Source organism: Bufo gargarizans, chromosome 6 (assembly GCF_014858855.1).
Source record: "Bufo gargarizans isolate SCDJY-AF-19 chromosome 6, ASM1485885v1, whole genome shotgun sequence".
In the NCBI taxonomy this organism is placed as follows: domain Eukaryota; kingdom Metazoa; phylum Chordata; class Amphibia; order Anura; family Bufonidae; genus Bufo; species Bufo gargarizans.
This window is the reverse complement of record NC_058085.1, coordinates 206,734,808-206,752,062: the sequence shown is the minus strand read 5'-3', so window position 1 is coordinate 206,752,062 and position 17,255 is coordinate 206,734,808. Positions and strand designations below refer to the sequence as shown.

At 43.8% G+C, this 17,255-nt stretch overlaps 1 protein-coding gene across 4 annotated transcripts in view; it reads left to right on the top strand.

Moving 5' to 3' along the window:
* VCL (vinculin) overlaps positions 1-17,255 on the top strand; it is a 207,452-nt gene that overhangs the window by 172,372 nt on the left and 17,825 nt on the right. For all 4 annotated transcript variants that reach the window (XM_044300269.1, XM_044300267.1, XM_044300270.1 and 1 more), the window contains one exon: positions 1,216-1,401. In XM_044300269.1, the coding sequence (XP_044156204.1) occupies positions 1,216-1,401 (186 nt within the window). The remainder of the gene's footprint in view (positions 1-1,215; positions 1,402-17,255) is intronic.

Below are 17,255 nucleotides of genomic sequence, written 5' to 3'. Positions count from 1 at the left end.
GGTAAGTATGAATCTTTTGTTTCAGGGGCCATGCTGCAGGAACTTGTTAAAAAAATAAAAAACTTTTTTTTACCGGAAAACCCCTTTAAGCACTGTGCAATTCATACAACTATGAAGCTTAATAATGAATCAATTCTATATGATGCTCAAAGGTGTTTGTACAGCTTAAGACAAAATGTTCACTTATCACTGAGATTAACTTATTGGAATTGTTGAAAGAATGTTTTCTTGATATTCGATGAGTGATTATTGGTTTTCAATACAATATTATGGTGAGAACAGTGTATGTAGGCTTGACTATCCTATACACCCAAAAAAAATGTATAAAACTGCTGTATACTTTGCAAAATATGAAACATAGGCTTAGAAATACAATATCAAAGAAACGATGAATGTTGTGACTTCAATGTATGTAATTTTAGAAACCAGTAAGAATGTGACATAGGACATTCAAATAAATACTGTATTTTTCGTCCAATAAAACCTACTTTTTCTCCCATATAAATGGGCAGGGGGAACGCTAGTACTTCTTATGGGGTGAGTACTGGGCAAAGAAATATAAAATGTGCAGCGCATTGCTTGTGCTCGGTACATCGCAGGCTGTGCTTTGTAGGAACAGCAGCCTGCGATGTACCAGCCTCCGAGTTACATGAAGAGGGAGAGCCCGGCGGCCACAGCGCATACTTACTGATAGGGACCAGTCGCTGCATGTGCTGGGTGGTAGAGTCAGGTCTTCTGTAGCTGGTGTAGGGTGATAGAGACCGGCTGGCCCTGTCTAATGCTGGTTGTTAGGGACCGGCAGGCAGATGAGGGGTGGAGCAGACTTTCCTGCCACACTGCCTGCTCCTGTCTACAAGGCATCAGGGCTAATGAGAAGCTAGGGGGTGATCTGAGGTCTGATTGGGGATCTCATTTATATTGGGGCTCTTATCTGAGGTCTGATTGGGGGTTGGTTACTTTGGAGTCTGATCTGAGGTCTTATTGGGATCTTATTAACATTGCGGGGTCTGATAGGGGCCATCAGTTGAGGTCTGATTAATATAAAGGGGTCTGATTGCTGGCCTGACCTTAGGTCTAATTTAAAAAAAAAAAAATCTTATTGTCCTCCTCTAAAACTTGGGTGCATCTTATGGGCCGGTACGTCTTATAGGGCGAAAAATGCAGTATTTGTTTACTTTTTAATTTTAATCCTGTAATTTTTAATTATTGTTCCAGTTGACTGATGAAGCAGCACCGCCAAAGCCCCCACTTCCTGAGGGGGAGGTTCCACCTCCTAGACCACCACCACCTGAAGAGAAGGATGAGGAGTTCCCTGAGCAGAAAGTGGGCGAGGTGGTAAATCAGCCAATGATGGTGGCTGCTAGACAGCTTCATGATGAAGCTCGCAAGTGGTCCAGCAAGGTAATAATCAACAATTTTTTTAAGTACTTATTAAAAAAAAAATAAAAAAATAAAAATGGATAAAGCTCGCTAACTGCTCAAATTAAAATCTGCTTATGCTGGAGAAGTGTAGTCAAAATACACAAATTGTTCCTTAATAACTGGTTATTTTACATGTTATCTTTATTCAATATTATCTGCATCTCCAGCCAGTCACTAATGTATTCATCAACACTCTCTTGAAAGGTACAGTTTCCGGGGAAGAGAGAAGCATGTTTAACTGCCTGGGGATATTAATCCACTAATTCAAACTCTAAAGGCCCTATTACACGGACTCATTGTTAAGATGATTGCAATCATCTGGCAGTGTAGTACTACTGCTGATTACCCGATGAACAAGCAAAGGCTTAATCATTGGGTAATCAGGATCTTTTAATATGTTTAAAAAAAAAAAAAATCCTAGTTTGCCGGCGGCAGATCGTGGCGTGTAATAGGCGCTCTGCTGCTGGCAAACAATGAGACTCATCTCTTATCCCTATACTGAGGAGGAGGTCGCAGCGGACTCTTCCTCTAGCGAGCAGGGGACTGAAAGGAGGGAACTCTTCCCTCCCGACAATCATCTGCTCTATTGTGTAATAGGGCCTACAGAGAGAGAGCGTGGATACTTGTAACAGTGCAAATGACTTCATGGCATATAGGAGCTTTAGGTCCAATGCAGTGTCATTAATCAGCTGTAATATTCTGCATACATGGTTATGCTAGCTACTTGCAAATATACTTCATATTTTAGAACCGATCAAAGAATAATTGTCAAGACATAGCATGTACTGTGTGTTTTTTGTTGAAAGCAGATCTTTGTGATGTTTAAGTAGTTTGTCACCTTATCACAATATTCCCAAAAGTGCTGTACAGCAGCACTATAAGCCACTTATTCATATGATGCTATAAGGCAATCTGCCCCTTGTTTCAGTATAGTTTCTTCACTGAATTACACTGCTCTTATTTGGAAAATGGTTGCTGATGAACGGGCATGTGACCCACCCATCACCACCCTGTAGGCACTCGTTACTGATGCCAATTTCTTTTTTATTGAAATATTTATCAAAAACAGAAAAGTACATTGCATTCTATGAAGCAAATTGTACACTTGCAAAGTGACATTAGCTGAAGGCAAATGGTAGAATTGAGACTAAAACATATTATGAAATAAGGCAATTTCAGGCACAATTTAAGAAATCCAAAGGAGGTTACGTATGTTTTTTTTGTCTTGGTCTCCATGCACACATGCAAAAACAAATACAGCCATAAATAAAAAATAAGAATTAAACATAGAACAGTTCAGGGAAGAGGAGAAGTAGGGTAACAGAGCATGCGGTGAATAATTGCATTATATTTAAAACTGGCATTTGTAAGCCGAGTAAATCAAGGTTTAAATTTCCTAAACTTGGCTCAGGCTTCCCATCTAGCCTAAAATATAGCTGTGTTTCTGTGTTCTCAATGAGACAATTCTATAAATCTGGTCCACTCCACGACAGTTGGTGAATGTGTGGAACACCAATTTTTCGATGTGAGCAGATGTGCAGCAGCTAAAAAAATAAATGGACCCTAGAAAGAGATGGAGAATCATTTGCCCTGCCTTTTAAAGAGATCGCAGTGCCACAAATTTTGTTTCAAGGGAACTTGTCATGTGGATATTTGATTATAATCAAACTAATTATATACAATCATTAACTACTAAAAAGTACCTTAGATGTATTCACTTACTGGTGTGACAGATGGTTACCTCATAATATACACACAAAGATGCCGCATGCTAATGAGCTGATTCGGAGTCCAGCGTGATGTCATTGAGTCCAAGCGTATATTTAATTCAGAGCTATAGCCACTCCCCTGCCCACCTGCTGCTGATTCATATGGAAACAAACTGTCATTCAGCAGCAGGAGGGCGGGGAGAGTCAGGAGCTCATAAATATTCATGAATCATCATTATCAGCTGGAGCTTTTCAATACAAGATGCTGGCAGATTGACTGGGTCAATTAAAGAAAGTGACCCAGCATTTTGCTAAGAGAATCAGTCCCTTATTTATGTTGCCCTTAGTTAGGACACCATAAAACTGGTGACTGGTTCCCTTTAAGTGTAGATTCCCAAAAAGAGGCTAATACTGGGCAGGTCCAAGTGTTTGGGTAGGTCGGATCAAAGCTATGTATTTTTAAAATGGTTACATACCAGCATGAGCAAGTCTTATACCCCAGTTTTTAGTTGGGAATATGCTTTAGCCAGTAGAAAAAGTTTGTGTTTTTTACATAAAGAAGCTGGGACATTTCGGTGTTAGAGGGGATCATTCCACTGTCTAAAGCCCGTTTAACACCTGATGATTTTTCGGCAGATGTTCACTTACGAGCATTTGTATGAACGCTCAATAGCAGTTAATCTGGCAGTGTAATACTGCCTGCCGATTTCTGGATGGATGAGCATCGGGAAATCCAAATCTTTTGGCATGTTAAAAATGTTTGCAGCTGGCAGATTGTGGTGTCTATTAACCACTATGAACCACTATGCAGCATGGGGATGAGCGATGGCATAGCGATCACTCCTCTACATGCTGTGGATGAGATCACTGCATATAATAGCAGTGGTCTCCTCTGCTAGCGATCAGGTGATTGCCAGGATGGGACACTTCCCTCCAAACATTTGTCTGCCACATTGGGCTATGTACTACAGCCTTTAAAGAGAGAGAGAGTTGTTGATAGAGTTGTTAAGGAGGTTATTTGGAATAGACCTGTCTCGACCTCTATGATAAGACATAACTAAAGGGCCCTTAACGCTGGCCAAGAATCTAGCAGATTGGAATGGGGCTAGCCTAGTATGAACATGTTTAGTAAACCAGACGTTCCAGCTGAGTGGGTCAGCGTTTTCAGAAGAGTAGGTAGGTAGCCTTGATGTATTATTAACTACTAAAAGATGTAGAGGGCAACCAGGTGCTATAAATTGACCCACTAAAACTCTCCTGAGCCTGCTCTTCCTGAGGCTTGCTGTACTAAGTGGGCTTCTTATTAAGTGGAGTTAAAAAACAAGGAGTTTAAGAAAAGGAGTTTGGAAACTAAGGTTGGATATAATTTCCTTGTTTGTTTTTGGCTTAATTTTACGTAGCCCTTCAACTACAGCAGACAGGGTCTAAATCTAAATCATATATACTGTTTTACTTTTTTACTGTTGTAATCCCCATTTAGTATGTGTTGCACAATTTACAACGCAGTCCAGTGCACATCTTGCATGATGTATGCAGTCCTGGAACAGGAGTTCAAGGGTGCATATCTTTGTTCTAGATGTGAGCAAATAACCCGTTTGGAATCGCAAATCGAGTCTCTAAACGGACAAGTTGCAACACTGAGAGGCATTGATAATTTGCAAAAGAGTTTGCTTCTCACCGAGCAAGCACTCTTTGGGGTAGATGAGGGGGAGGGTGACAGAGAGGAGGCTGAGGAAAGTGAGGTAGCTAGCTGGGTAACAGTTAGAAAGCGGGGTAGAGGGAAGAGTGCCAGGGAGGCTAGCCCTGATCTCAGGGCCGGATTAAGAGCATCATGGGCCTGGTGCTGAGGATTTTGCCGGGCCTTTTTATGGAAATATATACATAATCATTTAACATGAAGATTACTGTTTTCTAGCTGCTGTGGACTGTGGACAACAGCAGCTAGAAACAGTAATTTTCATAGAGCTGTGTTATGATTTATGGACACAGCACTCAGCATGCTTAGCCAGTCAGATAGAAGGCTGAGAGCTGTGTCTAAATAACATAACACATTAAAGGGATACCGTCACCAGGTTTCACCCCTGTTAGCTAAAAATATGCTGATGTTCAGGGCGTCTTCACGATTCCTAATGTGGGCTTATAAATGTCATCTGTGGGCTTATTTAGCTAAAAAACTGCTTTTACTAACCTGTCAGTCAAACAAATAAAGTGCCCAAGGGGATGTTAATGGATGCAAGGTGCCGTCTGCACCCGCCGCCGTTCGTGCCCAGCGCCACCTTTCCAGACTTCTGCGCCGCCTCCCGTCCTCCCCCTCCTGCTGTAAGATCTCGCGCATACAGGGGTTGAGCGAAGTGCCGGCGCATGAGCACTTCGCTGTAAGAAGCCAAATGGAGAAGTCCGCACGGCGCATCAGGCAGAGCCCTGTGTGCAAAATCTTACAGCAGAAGAAGGGGGAGGGAGGGAGGGCGAGAGGCGGCACAGAGGATTAGGAGGCGGCGCAGAAGTCCGGAAAGGCAGCGCTGGGCACGAACGGCGGCGGGTGCAGACGGCACCTTGCATCCATTAACATCCCCTTGGGCACCTTATTTGTTTGACTGACAGGTTAGTAAAAGCAGTTTTTTTTTTAGCTAAATAAGCCCACAGATTACATTTATAAGCCCACATTAGGAATCGTGAAGACGCCCTGAACATCAGCATATTTTTAGCTGAGGGGTGAAACCTGGTGACAGAATCCCTTTAAAGAAATTACTGTTTCTAGCTGCTGTGGACTAGCAGCTAGAAACAGTAATTTCTTTATGTGTTATGTTATTTAGACTGAGCTCAGTCTCAGCATGCTTAGGCTACTTTCACACTAGCGTTCGGCTGTCCGCTTGTGAGCTCTGTTTGAAGGGGCTCACAAGCGGACCCGAATGCTTCCGTCCAGCCCTAATGCATTCTGAGTGGACGCGGATCCGCTCAGAATGCATCAGTCTGGCAGTGTTCAGGCTCCGCTCAGCAGGCGGACACCCGAACGCTGCTTGGCCGTGCGGAGGCAAATGGATCCGTCCAGACTTACAATGTAAGTCAATGGGGACGGATCCGTTTGAAGATGACACAATATGGCTCAATCTTCAAACGGATCCGTCCCCCATTGACTTTCAATGTAAAAGTCTGGACGGATCCGTTCAGGCTAATTTCACAGACATTTTTTTTGACAATATAATGCAGACGGATCCGTTCTGAACGGAGACACCGTCTGCATTATATGAGCGGATCCGTTCAGAACGGATCCGCTCTGAACGCTAGTGTGAAAGTAGCCTTAGCCAGTCAGTAATTTTCATAGTGCTGTCATGATTTATGGACACAGCTCTCAGCATGCTTAGCCAGCCTTCTATCTGGCTGTGCTTCTTGAGAGTCAGTCCACAGGCTGTTTCTGAGCCTGCTGAGAGCTGTGTCCATAAATCATAACAGCACTATGATTGCCCTGATACACTCATCTAGTTGACTAGTTGGAAGGGAAGGCATCTCACACCTGCTGCAGCCTGCCTCCAGAAGCTCCTGCTGCTGCCTGCTGTCTCCGACTCTCCGTGTGGTGTGGGCTGCCTGTGGCTGAGCGCTGTGGCTGTGGGCCGTCACCGTCCTGTGCTGGCCTGGTCGAAACTGTGGTGCAGGAGGGATAATCGCGGGCACACTGAGTTCATATCTGGCGGGCCGGCATTATTTACAGGAACCGCACCAGCTGCTCTGACGTCCTGCCTCCGGATATCCGGCTGTGACGTATATCCGGTGGCAGTGGCAGGACGTGAGAGCAGCTGGTGCTGTTCCTGTAATGACGCGGCCTGCCGGATATGAACTCAGTGCGCCCGCTGTTATCCCTCCTGCACCATGCGATGCCTGTACAAATCTAAGAGGACTTTTAGCGCCGCTCCCGACGGCCTTTTGCCTGGCACGGATGGGCCTATTTTATGGTAGGGGCCTGGAGCTGCAGCTCCATCAGCCCCTACGTTAATCCGGCCCTGCCTGATCTGACACACCCCAACAAGTTTGCACGTTTGGCAGATGAGGGGGATGTCAGTCCGGGGACGGCACTGCTGCAGCCGGACACTTCCTCTGCCAGTCAGGGAACCAGGAGAGCAGGGCAGGCCAGACAGGTGCTGGTAGTGGGCGACTCCATTATTAGGGGAACAGATAGGGAAATCTGTCACAAAGACAGTGATCGCCGAACAGTGTGCTGTCTTCCTGGCGCTAGAGTTCGACACATCGCGGATCGGGTTGACAGATTACTGGGAGGGGCTGGAGAAGATCCAGCGGTCATGGTCCATATCGGAACCAATGACAAAGTTAGAGGTAGGTGGAGAGTCCTTAAAAATGATTTCAGGGATTTAGGTCAAAAGCTGAGGGCAAGGACCTCAAAGGTAGTATTTTCCGAAATACTGCCTGTACCACGAGCCACACAAGAAAGGCAACGGGAGATTAGGGAGATTAACAAGTGGCTCAAGAACTGGTGTAGGAAGGAGGGGTTTGGGTTCCTGGAGAACTGGGCCGATTTTTCTATCGGCTACAGGCTCTATCGTAGGGACGGGCTGCACCTCAATGGGGAAGGGGCAGCTGTGCTGGGGAGAAAGATGGCTAGAAGGTTGGAGGAGTGTTTAAACTAGGGACTGGGGGGGAGGGTAATTACGTTATAGGACGGGAAGATAGCGCAGATAGAGACCGGGGGCAAGGTAATGGGACTGGGGGAGGAATGGAAGGAGGGACTAGAACAGTTCAGAAGGAAAGGTGTAGGGTAAAAAATATACATAAACCTCTCAAATGTATGTATACTAATGCCAGAAGTATGACTAATAAAACTGGTGAACTGGAATTAGTGATGTGTGAGGAGAACTATGACATAGTGGGAATAACTGAGACATGGCTGGATGATAGCTATGACTGGGCGGTTAATGTACAAGGTTACAGTTTGTTTAGAAAGGATCGTCAAAACCGGAGAGGGGGAGGGGTCTGCCTTTATGTAAAGTCCGGTCTAAAGCCCATACTCCGCGCAGATATAAGTGAGAGACATGAACATGTGGAGTCACTGTGGGTAGAGATACATGGAGCTAAAAACAACAATAAATTACTAATAGGAGTTTACTATAAACCACCTAATATACCACAGTCCACAGAAAATCTACTAATAAACGAGATAGACGAGGCGGCAAAACATAATGAGGTGGTTATTATGGGGGACTTCACCTACCCAGATATAGACTGGGAAACTGAAACTTGTATATCTCATAAGGGAAACAGGAAGACAATTACCTCTCCCAACTGGTTCAGGACCCGACTAGAGGGACGGCCATACTGGACTTATTATTAACCAATAGGCCGGACAGAACAACAGACGTGCAGGTTGGGGGACACCTGGGAAATAGTGACCACAAAGTAATAACCTTCCAATTATCATTCAAAAGAGCGTTTCTACAGGGAGGAACAAAAATACCAAACTTCAAAAAAGCTACATTTAGCCAACTAAGAGAGGCCATAGGCCAAACTAACTGGGACAAAGTCCTCAAAAATAAAAATACAGCCACAAAATGGGATATCTTTAAAAACATCCTAAAATCTCATTGTGAGAGGTACATACCGTATGGTAATAAAAGGTTAAGGAACAAAAAGAAACCAATGTGGATAAATAGAACTGTAAAGAAAGCAATAAATGACAAAAAGAAAGCATATCATTCACTGAAACAGGAGGGGAGCACGGAAGCACTGAAAAACTATAAGGAAAAAAATAGAACATGTAAAAAACAAATAAAAGCGGCCAAACTAGAGACCGAGAGATTAATTGCCAAAGAGAGTAAAACTAACCCTAAAATGTTCTTCAATTATATAAATGTTAAAAAGTATAAATCTGAAGGTGTCAGCCCCTTAAAGAGTAATGAGGGGGAAGTCGCAGAGAGCACCGAGGAGAAAGCAAAGCTGTTAAATATTTTTTTCTCCAGTGTATTCACTGAGGAAAATAAATTGTCAGATGACATGCAGAATGCAAAAATAAATTCCCCATTAAAAGTGTCCTGTCTGACCCAGGAAGAAGTACATCAGCGACTTAAAAAGATTAAAATAGACAAATCGCCAGGACCGGATGACATACACCCCCGTATCCTAAAGGAGTTAAGTAATGTCATAGCCAGACCCTTATTTCTGATATTTGCAGACTTTATACTGACAGGGAATGTCCCACAGGATTGGCGCATAGCAAATGTGGTGCCAATATTCAAAAAGGGGCTAAAAACAGAGCCTGGAAACTATAGGCCGGTAAGTTTAACATCTGTTGTGGGTAAACTGTTTGAAGGTTTTCTGAGAGATGCTATATTAGAGCATCTTAACGGAAATAGGCAAATAACGCCATATCAGCATGGCTTCGTGAGGGATCGGTCATGTCAGACTAATTTAATCAGTTTCTATGAGGAGGTAAGTTCTAGACTTGACAGCGGCGAATCAATGGATGTCGTATATCTGGACTTCTCCAAAGCATTTGACACTGTACCACATAAAAGGTTAGTATATAAAATGAGAATGCTCGGACTGGGAGAAAACATCTGTATGTGGGTAAGTAAATGGCTCAAAGATAGAAAACAGAGGGTGGTTATTAACGGTACATACTCAGATTGGGTCACTGTCACTAGTGGGGTACCTCAGGGGTCAGTATTGGGCCCTATTCTCTTCAATATATTTATTAATGATCTTGTAGAAGGCTTGCATAGTAAAGTATCAATTTTCGCAGATGACACTAAACTGTGTAAAGTAATTTACACTGATGAGGACAGTATACTACTACAGAGGGATCTGGATAGATTGGAGGCTTGGGCAGATAAGTGGCAGATGAGGTTTAACACTGATAAATGTAAAGTTATGCACATGGGAAGGAAAAATGCAAGTCACCCGTACATACTAAATGGTAAAACACTCAGTAACACTGACATGGAAAAGGACCTAGGAATTTTAATAAACAGCAAACTAAGCTGCAAAAACCAGTGTCAGGCAGCTGCTGCCAAGGCCAACAAGATAATGGGTTGCATCAGAAGGGGCATAGATTCCCGTGATAAGAACATAGTCCTACCACTTTACAAATCGCTAGTCAGACCACACATGGAGTACTGTGTACAGTTCTGGGCTCCTGTAAACAAGGCAGACATAGCAGAGTTGGAGAAGGTCCAGAGGAGGGCAACTAAAGTAATAACTGGAATGGGGCAACTACAGTACCCTGAAAGATTATCAAAATTAGGGTTATTCACTTTAGAAAAAAGACTGAGGGGAGATCTAATTAATATGTATAAATATATCAGGGGTCAGTACAGAGATCTATCCCATCATCTATTCATTCCCAGGACGGTGACTGTGACGAGGGGACATCCTCTGCGTCTGGAGGAAAGAAGGTTTGTACACAAACATAGAAAAGGATTCTTTACGGTAAGAGCAGTGAGACTATGGAACTCTCTGCCTGAGGAGGTGGTGATGGTGAGTACAATAAAGGAATTCAAGAGGGGCCTGGACCTATTTCTGGAGCTTAATAATATTACAGGCTATAGCTACTAGAGAGGGGTCGTTGATCCAGGGAGTTATTCTGATTGCCTGATTGGAGTCGGGAAGGAAGTTTATGTTCCCCTAAAGTGGAGAAAACTGGCTTTTTTTGCCTTCCTCTGGATCAACTTGCGGGATAACAGGCCGAACTGGATGGACAAATGTCTTTTTTCGGCCTTATGTACTATGTTACTATGTTACACGGATAGACTGAATCCTCGATCTCAACCCATAGTTTCTGAAGGGTCCATTTGACCCAGTCTACAACCCTAGAAACATGTACTGCATTATTGTTTGCTGCAAAATCTGGTACGTTATAGGGTTGGATAGTTCTCCAATTGGATAGTGTGGGTGTTAGGAGATGGTTCACAAACCAGATATATACAATACAGAAGGACTGTACTCCACTTTGAATTTCAGTATAAAGCTTTTATTTTATGCGGTTCCAGTCAAAAAAACGTTTTCAGCTGAATAGCCTTCTTCAGTGTAACTGGAAAGGCATATAAAGTGTCACAATAAATATACGTACGGTAATCACAATACATGTGTAAGGGATCTTATTTTTGAATTATCATGGTGGTTAAGGAAAATTCGTACACTGTATATAGTGTTGCAAAATGGTGCCAAATAGACATACAGCACATGACATATCGATAAAATTGTGTACAAAAGAGGAAGACATGTCGATATGGCACATCAAGAGAGCATCGTCTGTCATCTGGGGACTCTGTGGGATCGTCTCCATCGGGGTAGTCTGTGGTGAGTAGGTGGCTTTTGGTCGTGGGTTCGTTCTGTGGTGAATCACTCGGTGCTCCACCCAAATTAAAGTGGGGCAATAGGCAGTGGTTGGTGGAATTAAGGAATGAAAATGCAAAATCTGACATAGCGCAAAATAACAGATCTCTGTATTACGTATACTATGGAGTTAAAGACCCTGTTACTGCATCAGGCTAGTCTAGCTCCGTGCAGAATCCAGTTTAGTATATGTTGCAAACAGACATATCAATGTACAATCTGACATAGCGCATACAGACAAAGCTATATAAAACGTATGCTTTAGGGTTAAAAAATCATGTTGCTGCATCAGGCTAGTCCAGCTACGTGCAGAGTCTAGTTTAGTATAGGTTACAATCAGACATATTCATGCAGGATAGTAAAAAGTACACAGGTAGAGAGGCAGTTTAGTACATGCAATGGTATTGTGGCATTTATCATTGTCTGTTCTTACCCGGATTGTGGCCGCATAGGGTGGAAAGCTGAATGGGGGTGAATTCCCTCAGTGGGTAGCAGGAGATGCTGCTTCTTGTTGGGCTCTATGTCCCTGTTTGGCACGTGGTCCGGGAGGCTGAGGCCTGTATTCCGGATTGCCATGGTGTTTAGTGTGTCTCCGTTCCCCTTATGAGGAGGTTCGGCTGCGCTGCGTGGTTGGGGGGCGGGTACTGGCTGGCGTACTTCCGGGTAAGCCAAGATGGCATCCAGAGCTCTCCGTAAGGAATTGCGCGTGCTGTGTCCGGGCGGATGTTGGAGCGGCCGGCTGCTTCTATAACTGCGCATGCGCCGGGTCTCGTTGCAATGTCAATAGCTGTCTGCGCTGGGGAAGCGCTGCGGCTGAGAGCTGGGAGGGTTAGGGGTGCAATTTCTGACATAGTTACCTATAGATGACCACCAGAGGGATGAGTCTTACAAAGGATATGATCTATTTATCTCTTGTTAGTGAACTTGGATGAAGTTCAATATCTGCTCTAAAATCGGAATAGAGGTGTCATTAGTACTGTATCAATTGAAAGTAAAGGTCAATATTTGCAAAATTGTGGTCTTGCTTACAGTGCTCTATGCGGGTAATACATGCGGTTAATTTGCATTAATACAGTCATATATATACAATAATGTAATAAATGTACATGTTGCATGTTATATTTAAATTGAAGACCGTTAGGCATCGGTGTCACCGTCGCTTATAATTCAAAAGTACTTGATTGCAAAATTTACAATATATCGAGCCTATCGTCCGCCGGTGGTCTTCATTTTGATTTTGGTAAATAACATATTGTTTTTGTGAACATAGACCGGGGGGGAACTACAGTACTGTAGGAGCTATATGAAGCTTCCTATTTCATAATCCTCGGTTGAGTCCCTTGGGTTCCAGCGTTTGCAGACGGTGGATCCACATGGCTTCCCTGTTCATGAGGAGACATGATAGGTCTCCGCCCCTTCTGGGGACTGTTACCTGTTCCACTACTTGGAATCGCAGTTGGGCAATAGTGTGGCGTTTAGCCGCGAAGTGTGCGGAAATGGGCAGGTGATTGTTTTCACATCGGATGTTGGACTTATGCTGACATATTCTGTCCCTAATGGTCTGGGTTGTTTCACCCACATAAGTTAGGCCGCAGGGGCATTTGATGACATAAATGACGTTGGTGGAATCGCATGTGAAAAAACCCCGTACCGGGATCACCTTCCCTGTTAGGGGGTGGAAGATCTTGTCACCCTTTGTGACATGCGAGCATTGCGCGCAATGAAGGCACGGAAATGTGCCTTTGTGCTGTGTTTGTAGGAGCGGAGCAATTGTCTCGGCATTTTGATATTGGAGCCCACATCTGCCCTCACAAGCATGTCTTTTAAGTTCTTGGGGCGTCTATTGCATGGTAGGAAGGGAAGTGAGAATGCCTCGATGTGTGGATACGCCTGGTGTAGGAGGTGCCAGTGTTTGCGTAAGATGTGTTGAATCTTGTGCGAGAAGGGGTGGACTGTGTGTACGAACGGTACCCTTTGGGCCTGTTTTACCCGGACCTTCCGGCTGGGTTGTAAGCATTCTTTTATCACAGTGCTAGGATAGCCCCTGTTGAGAAAACGTGTGGACATTTCATTTAGTCTCATTTTATTTTGTTGCCGTGTTGTCAACTATGCGAGATATCCTTTGGAACTGTGATCGTGGGAGGGACTTTTTCATGCTGGTGGGGTGAAAGCTGGAGTAATGCAGTAAACTATTGCGGTCTGTGGGTTTTGTGTAGAGGTCAGTATGTAGAACGCCATCAGGTTCTTTTGAGACTATGGTGTCGAAAGTTGATTGATGTGCTGCTGTGGTGTAGGGTGAACTGGAGTTCAGGCCAAATGGAGTTTAAGTATGCGAGGAAATCGTGTAATGATTCTATCGTGCTGTTCCATATGCAGAAAACATCATCGATGTATCTTTTCCAGGTTATGTGTTGTTGAAATTCTTTATTCGTGTTGATGTGGTCTTCCTCAAACATGGCCATGTAGCAGTTGGCGTAGGGGGGCGCCATGTGTGCCCCCATCGCGGTCCCCTGTTTTTGAATGAAGAAGTCGTCTTCAAACAAAAAATTGTTTTTGGTAAGCACAAAATGGAGGAGGTCCATACATAGTGATGAGACTTCAGGTTTGGTGCCTGTTGTTTCAAGTAATCTCTTGGTGGCCACTAGGCCCTTGTCGTGCGTTATTGATGTATACAGGCTTGCTACATCGAGGGTGGCCAGAATGGAATCTGGCTGCACCTGTTTGATATCCCTTATGAGATGTAGAAATGTGGATGTGTCGAGAAGAAAAGACTTGGTGGTTTTGACTTTGGGTGTGAGGACCTTCTCTAGGAATTCCAAGAGGGGAGACAGAATGGAGTCAGAGGATGAGACTATTGGGCGTCCCGGGGGTTTATTAAGATGTTTGTGGACTTTTGGTAGTATGTACAATACTGGCGTTATTGGGTGTTTTTTTTAGATAGATAGGATACCGTTTCTTTGTCTATAGTGCCCCTGTCTAGATGGGTTATCAGGGCCTGTTGGATGTTATCCCTAATGGACGAGATCGGATTACGTGGTACACGCTCATAGATATTGGTGTCGTTCAATTGTTTATGGATTTCCTCGAGTTAATCCCTTTTTTGTCCATAACCACCAGAGCTCCGCCTTTATCGGCGGGTTTGATGGTTAGATCCTTATCCTTTTGAAGACATGTTAGGGCATTATGTTCGTCTTGTGATAGGTTGGATTGACATGAAAGTTTTCCCCTTTCAATGTCCCTCCAGAGAGCCTCTGGTGGTCATCTATAGGTAACTATGTCAGAAATTGCACCCCTAACCCTCCCAGCTCTCAGCCGCAGCGCTTCCCCAGCGCAGACAGCTATTGACATTGCAACGAGACCAGGCGCATGCAGCAATCATAGAAGAAGCCGGCCGCTCCAACATCCGCCCGGACACAGCACGCGCATGCGCAATTCATTACGGAGAGCTCCGAACACCATCTTGGCTTACCCGGAAGTACGCCAGCCAGTACCCGCTCCCCAACCACGCAGCGCAGCCGAACCTCCTCATAAGGGGAACGGAGACACATTAAACACCATGGCAATCTGGAATACAGGCCTCAGCCTCCCGGACCACGTGCCAAACAGGACATAAAGCCCAACAAGATTCAGCATCTCCTGCTACCCACTGAGGGAATTCACCCCCATTCAGCTTTCCACCCTATGCGGCCACAATCCGGGTAAGAACAGACAATGATAAATGCCACAATACCATTGCATTTACTAAACTGCCTCTCTACCTGTGTACTTTTTACTATCTTGCATGAATGTCTGATTGTAACCTATACTAAACTAGACTCTGCACGTAGCTGGACTAGCCTGATGCAGCAACATTATATTTTAACCCTAAAGCATACGTTTTATATAGCTTTGTCTGTATGCGCTATGTCAGATTGTACATTGATATGTCTGTTTGCAACATATACTAAACTGGATTCTGCACGGAGCTAGACTAGCCTGATGCAGTAACAGGGTCTTTAACTCCATAGTATACGTAATACAGAGATCTGTTATTTTGCGCTATGTCAGATTTTGCATTTTCATTCCTTAATTCCACCAACCACTGCCTATTGCCCCACTTTAATTTGGGTGGAGCACAGAGTGATTCACCACAGAACGAACCCACTGACCAAAAGCCACCTACTCACCACAGACTACCCCGATGGAGACGATCCCACAGAGTCCCCAGATGACAGACGATGCTCTCTTGATGTGCCATATCGACATGTCTTCCTCTTTTGTACACAATTCAATCGATATGTCATGTGCTGTATGTCTATTTGGCACCTTTTTGCAACACTATATACAGTGTACGGATTTTCCTTAACCACTATGATAATTCAAATATTGTAAGATCCCTTACACATGTATTGTGATTACCGTACGTATATTTATTGTGACACTTTATATGCCTTTCCAGTTACACTGAAAAAGGCTATTCAGCCGAAAACGTTTTTTGACTGGAACCGCACAAAATAAAAGCTTTATACTGAAACTCAAAGTGGAGTCCTTCTATATTGCAAAATCTGGTAGTCCTATTCCATTTTTTAACCACTGGTTTAGTTAGAATATTGAATTAAATTCTTGAGGGTCTAGAGATGCAAATAAATTTAGAAGTGTTCCGTTGGCGTGCAAGAAAGGAGGAGTTAGGGAGCTGAGTAGGGAGAACCTGAAAAAGATGACACAATTTATCATGATACATTTAATTGTTGGCTGCTCGCTAAGTGGAGGTGATGCACTGCATTTACATGCAGCGATTACCTCTACAGTACGAGGACAAGCTATTTCTACTGCCATCACACATGCTCATCCCTAATCGTTGCTTCATGGTTAGACAGCAGGATCTACTGCCTGGGAATGATGATCGAGGGGTCCACACCTTCGATCATTTTACTCTATGACCAATTGTTTTGCTCATTCATGGGGTGATCTACAGCACCATTACACAAGAAAATTATCGGAAATGAGCATTCGTAGGAATGTTCATTCCTGATAATCGGCCCGAACATTGGGTCGTGTAAATCCGCCTTCAGATACTGCCTTCAATAACAGAATGTAATTTAGAATATGTTAAACTTTTAAAGGGTAACTATCATGTTCATCAAAATCTATTTTAGCATATGTTACTGCTGCAGCAGCATTATGCATAAAGCAATCTTTAGTTTCTTCACATACCACTGTTTTCCTTGAGTTTTCCCCTTAGTTTCAGCTGTTTAAACATTTACCATATGAGAGCCTTCTCAAGATGGCTCCTCTGCCAGTTCTCTGAGGCCAAAACTGCTTTCCCTCACTTCCCATACACACTTGCTGTAGCCAGCAGCTCCCTGCCAGCCAATCAGATTGGATTACGGAGAGACACACCTCCTCACTCTGAAGCCTAATGCAGGCATGCAGTGTGAAGGACCACCCCTCCGGCTTCTGTTTACACTAAAGGGAAGACGGACAAGCCCTAGCAATGGTCTTTTAAGGGACTAGTGGAAAGGGACATGGGACATTAATTAAAACTGTTATTATAAGGTAATGACAGATCTTTTGACAATCATTGACGGACTAACGCTGGTATACATGCCTAGCTCTAATAAACTAGCAAAAAATAATAATATGATGACGGTTACCTTTTAAGTCGGGTATATTAACACCTAAATAGTTGGTCAGGAGTCAGCTAATTTTACCTTTTCATTGTAGGTAAGAGAAATGTCTAGAACTTGGGGTTTCCTTGATTTATTTTAAAGTTAGGACATATAGCAAAACTGGTTGAACAGAGTTTGC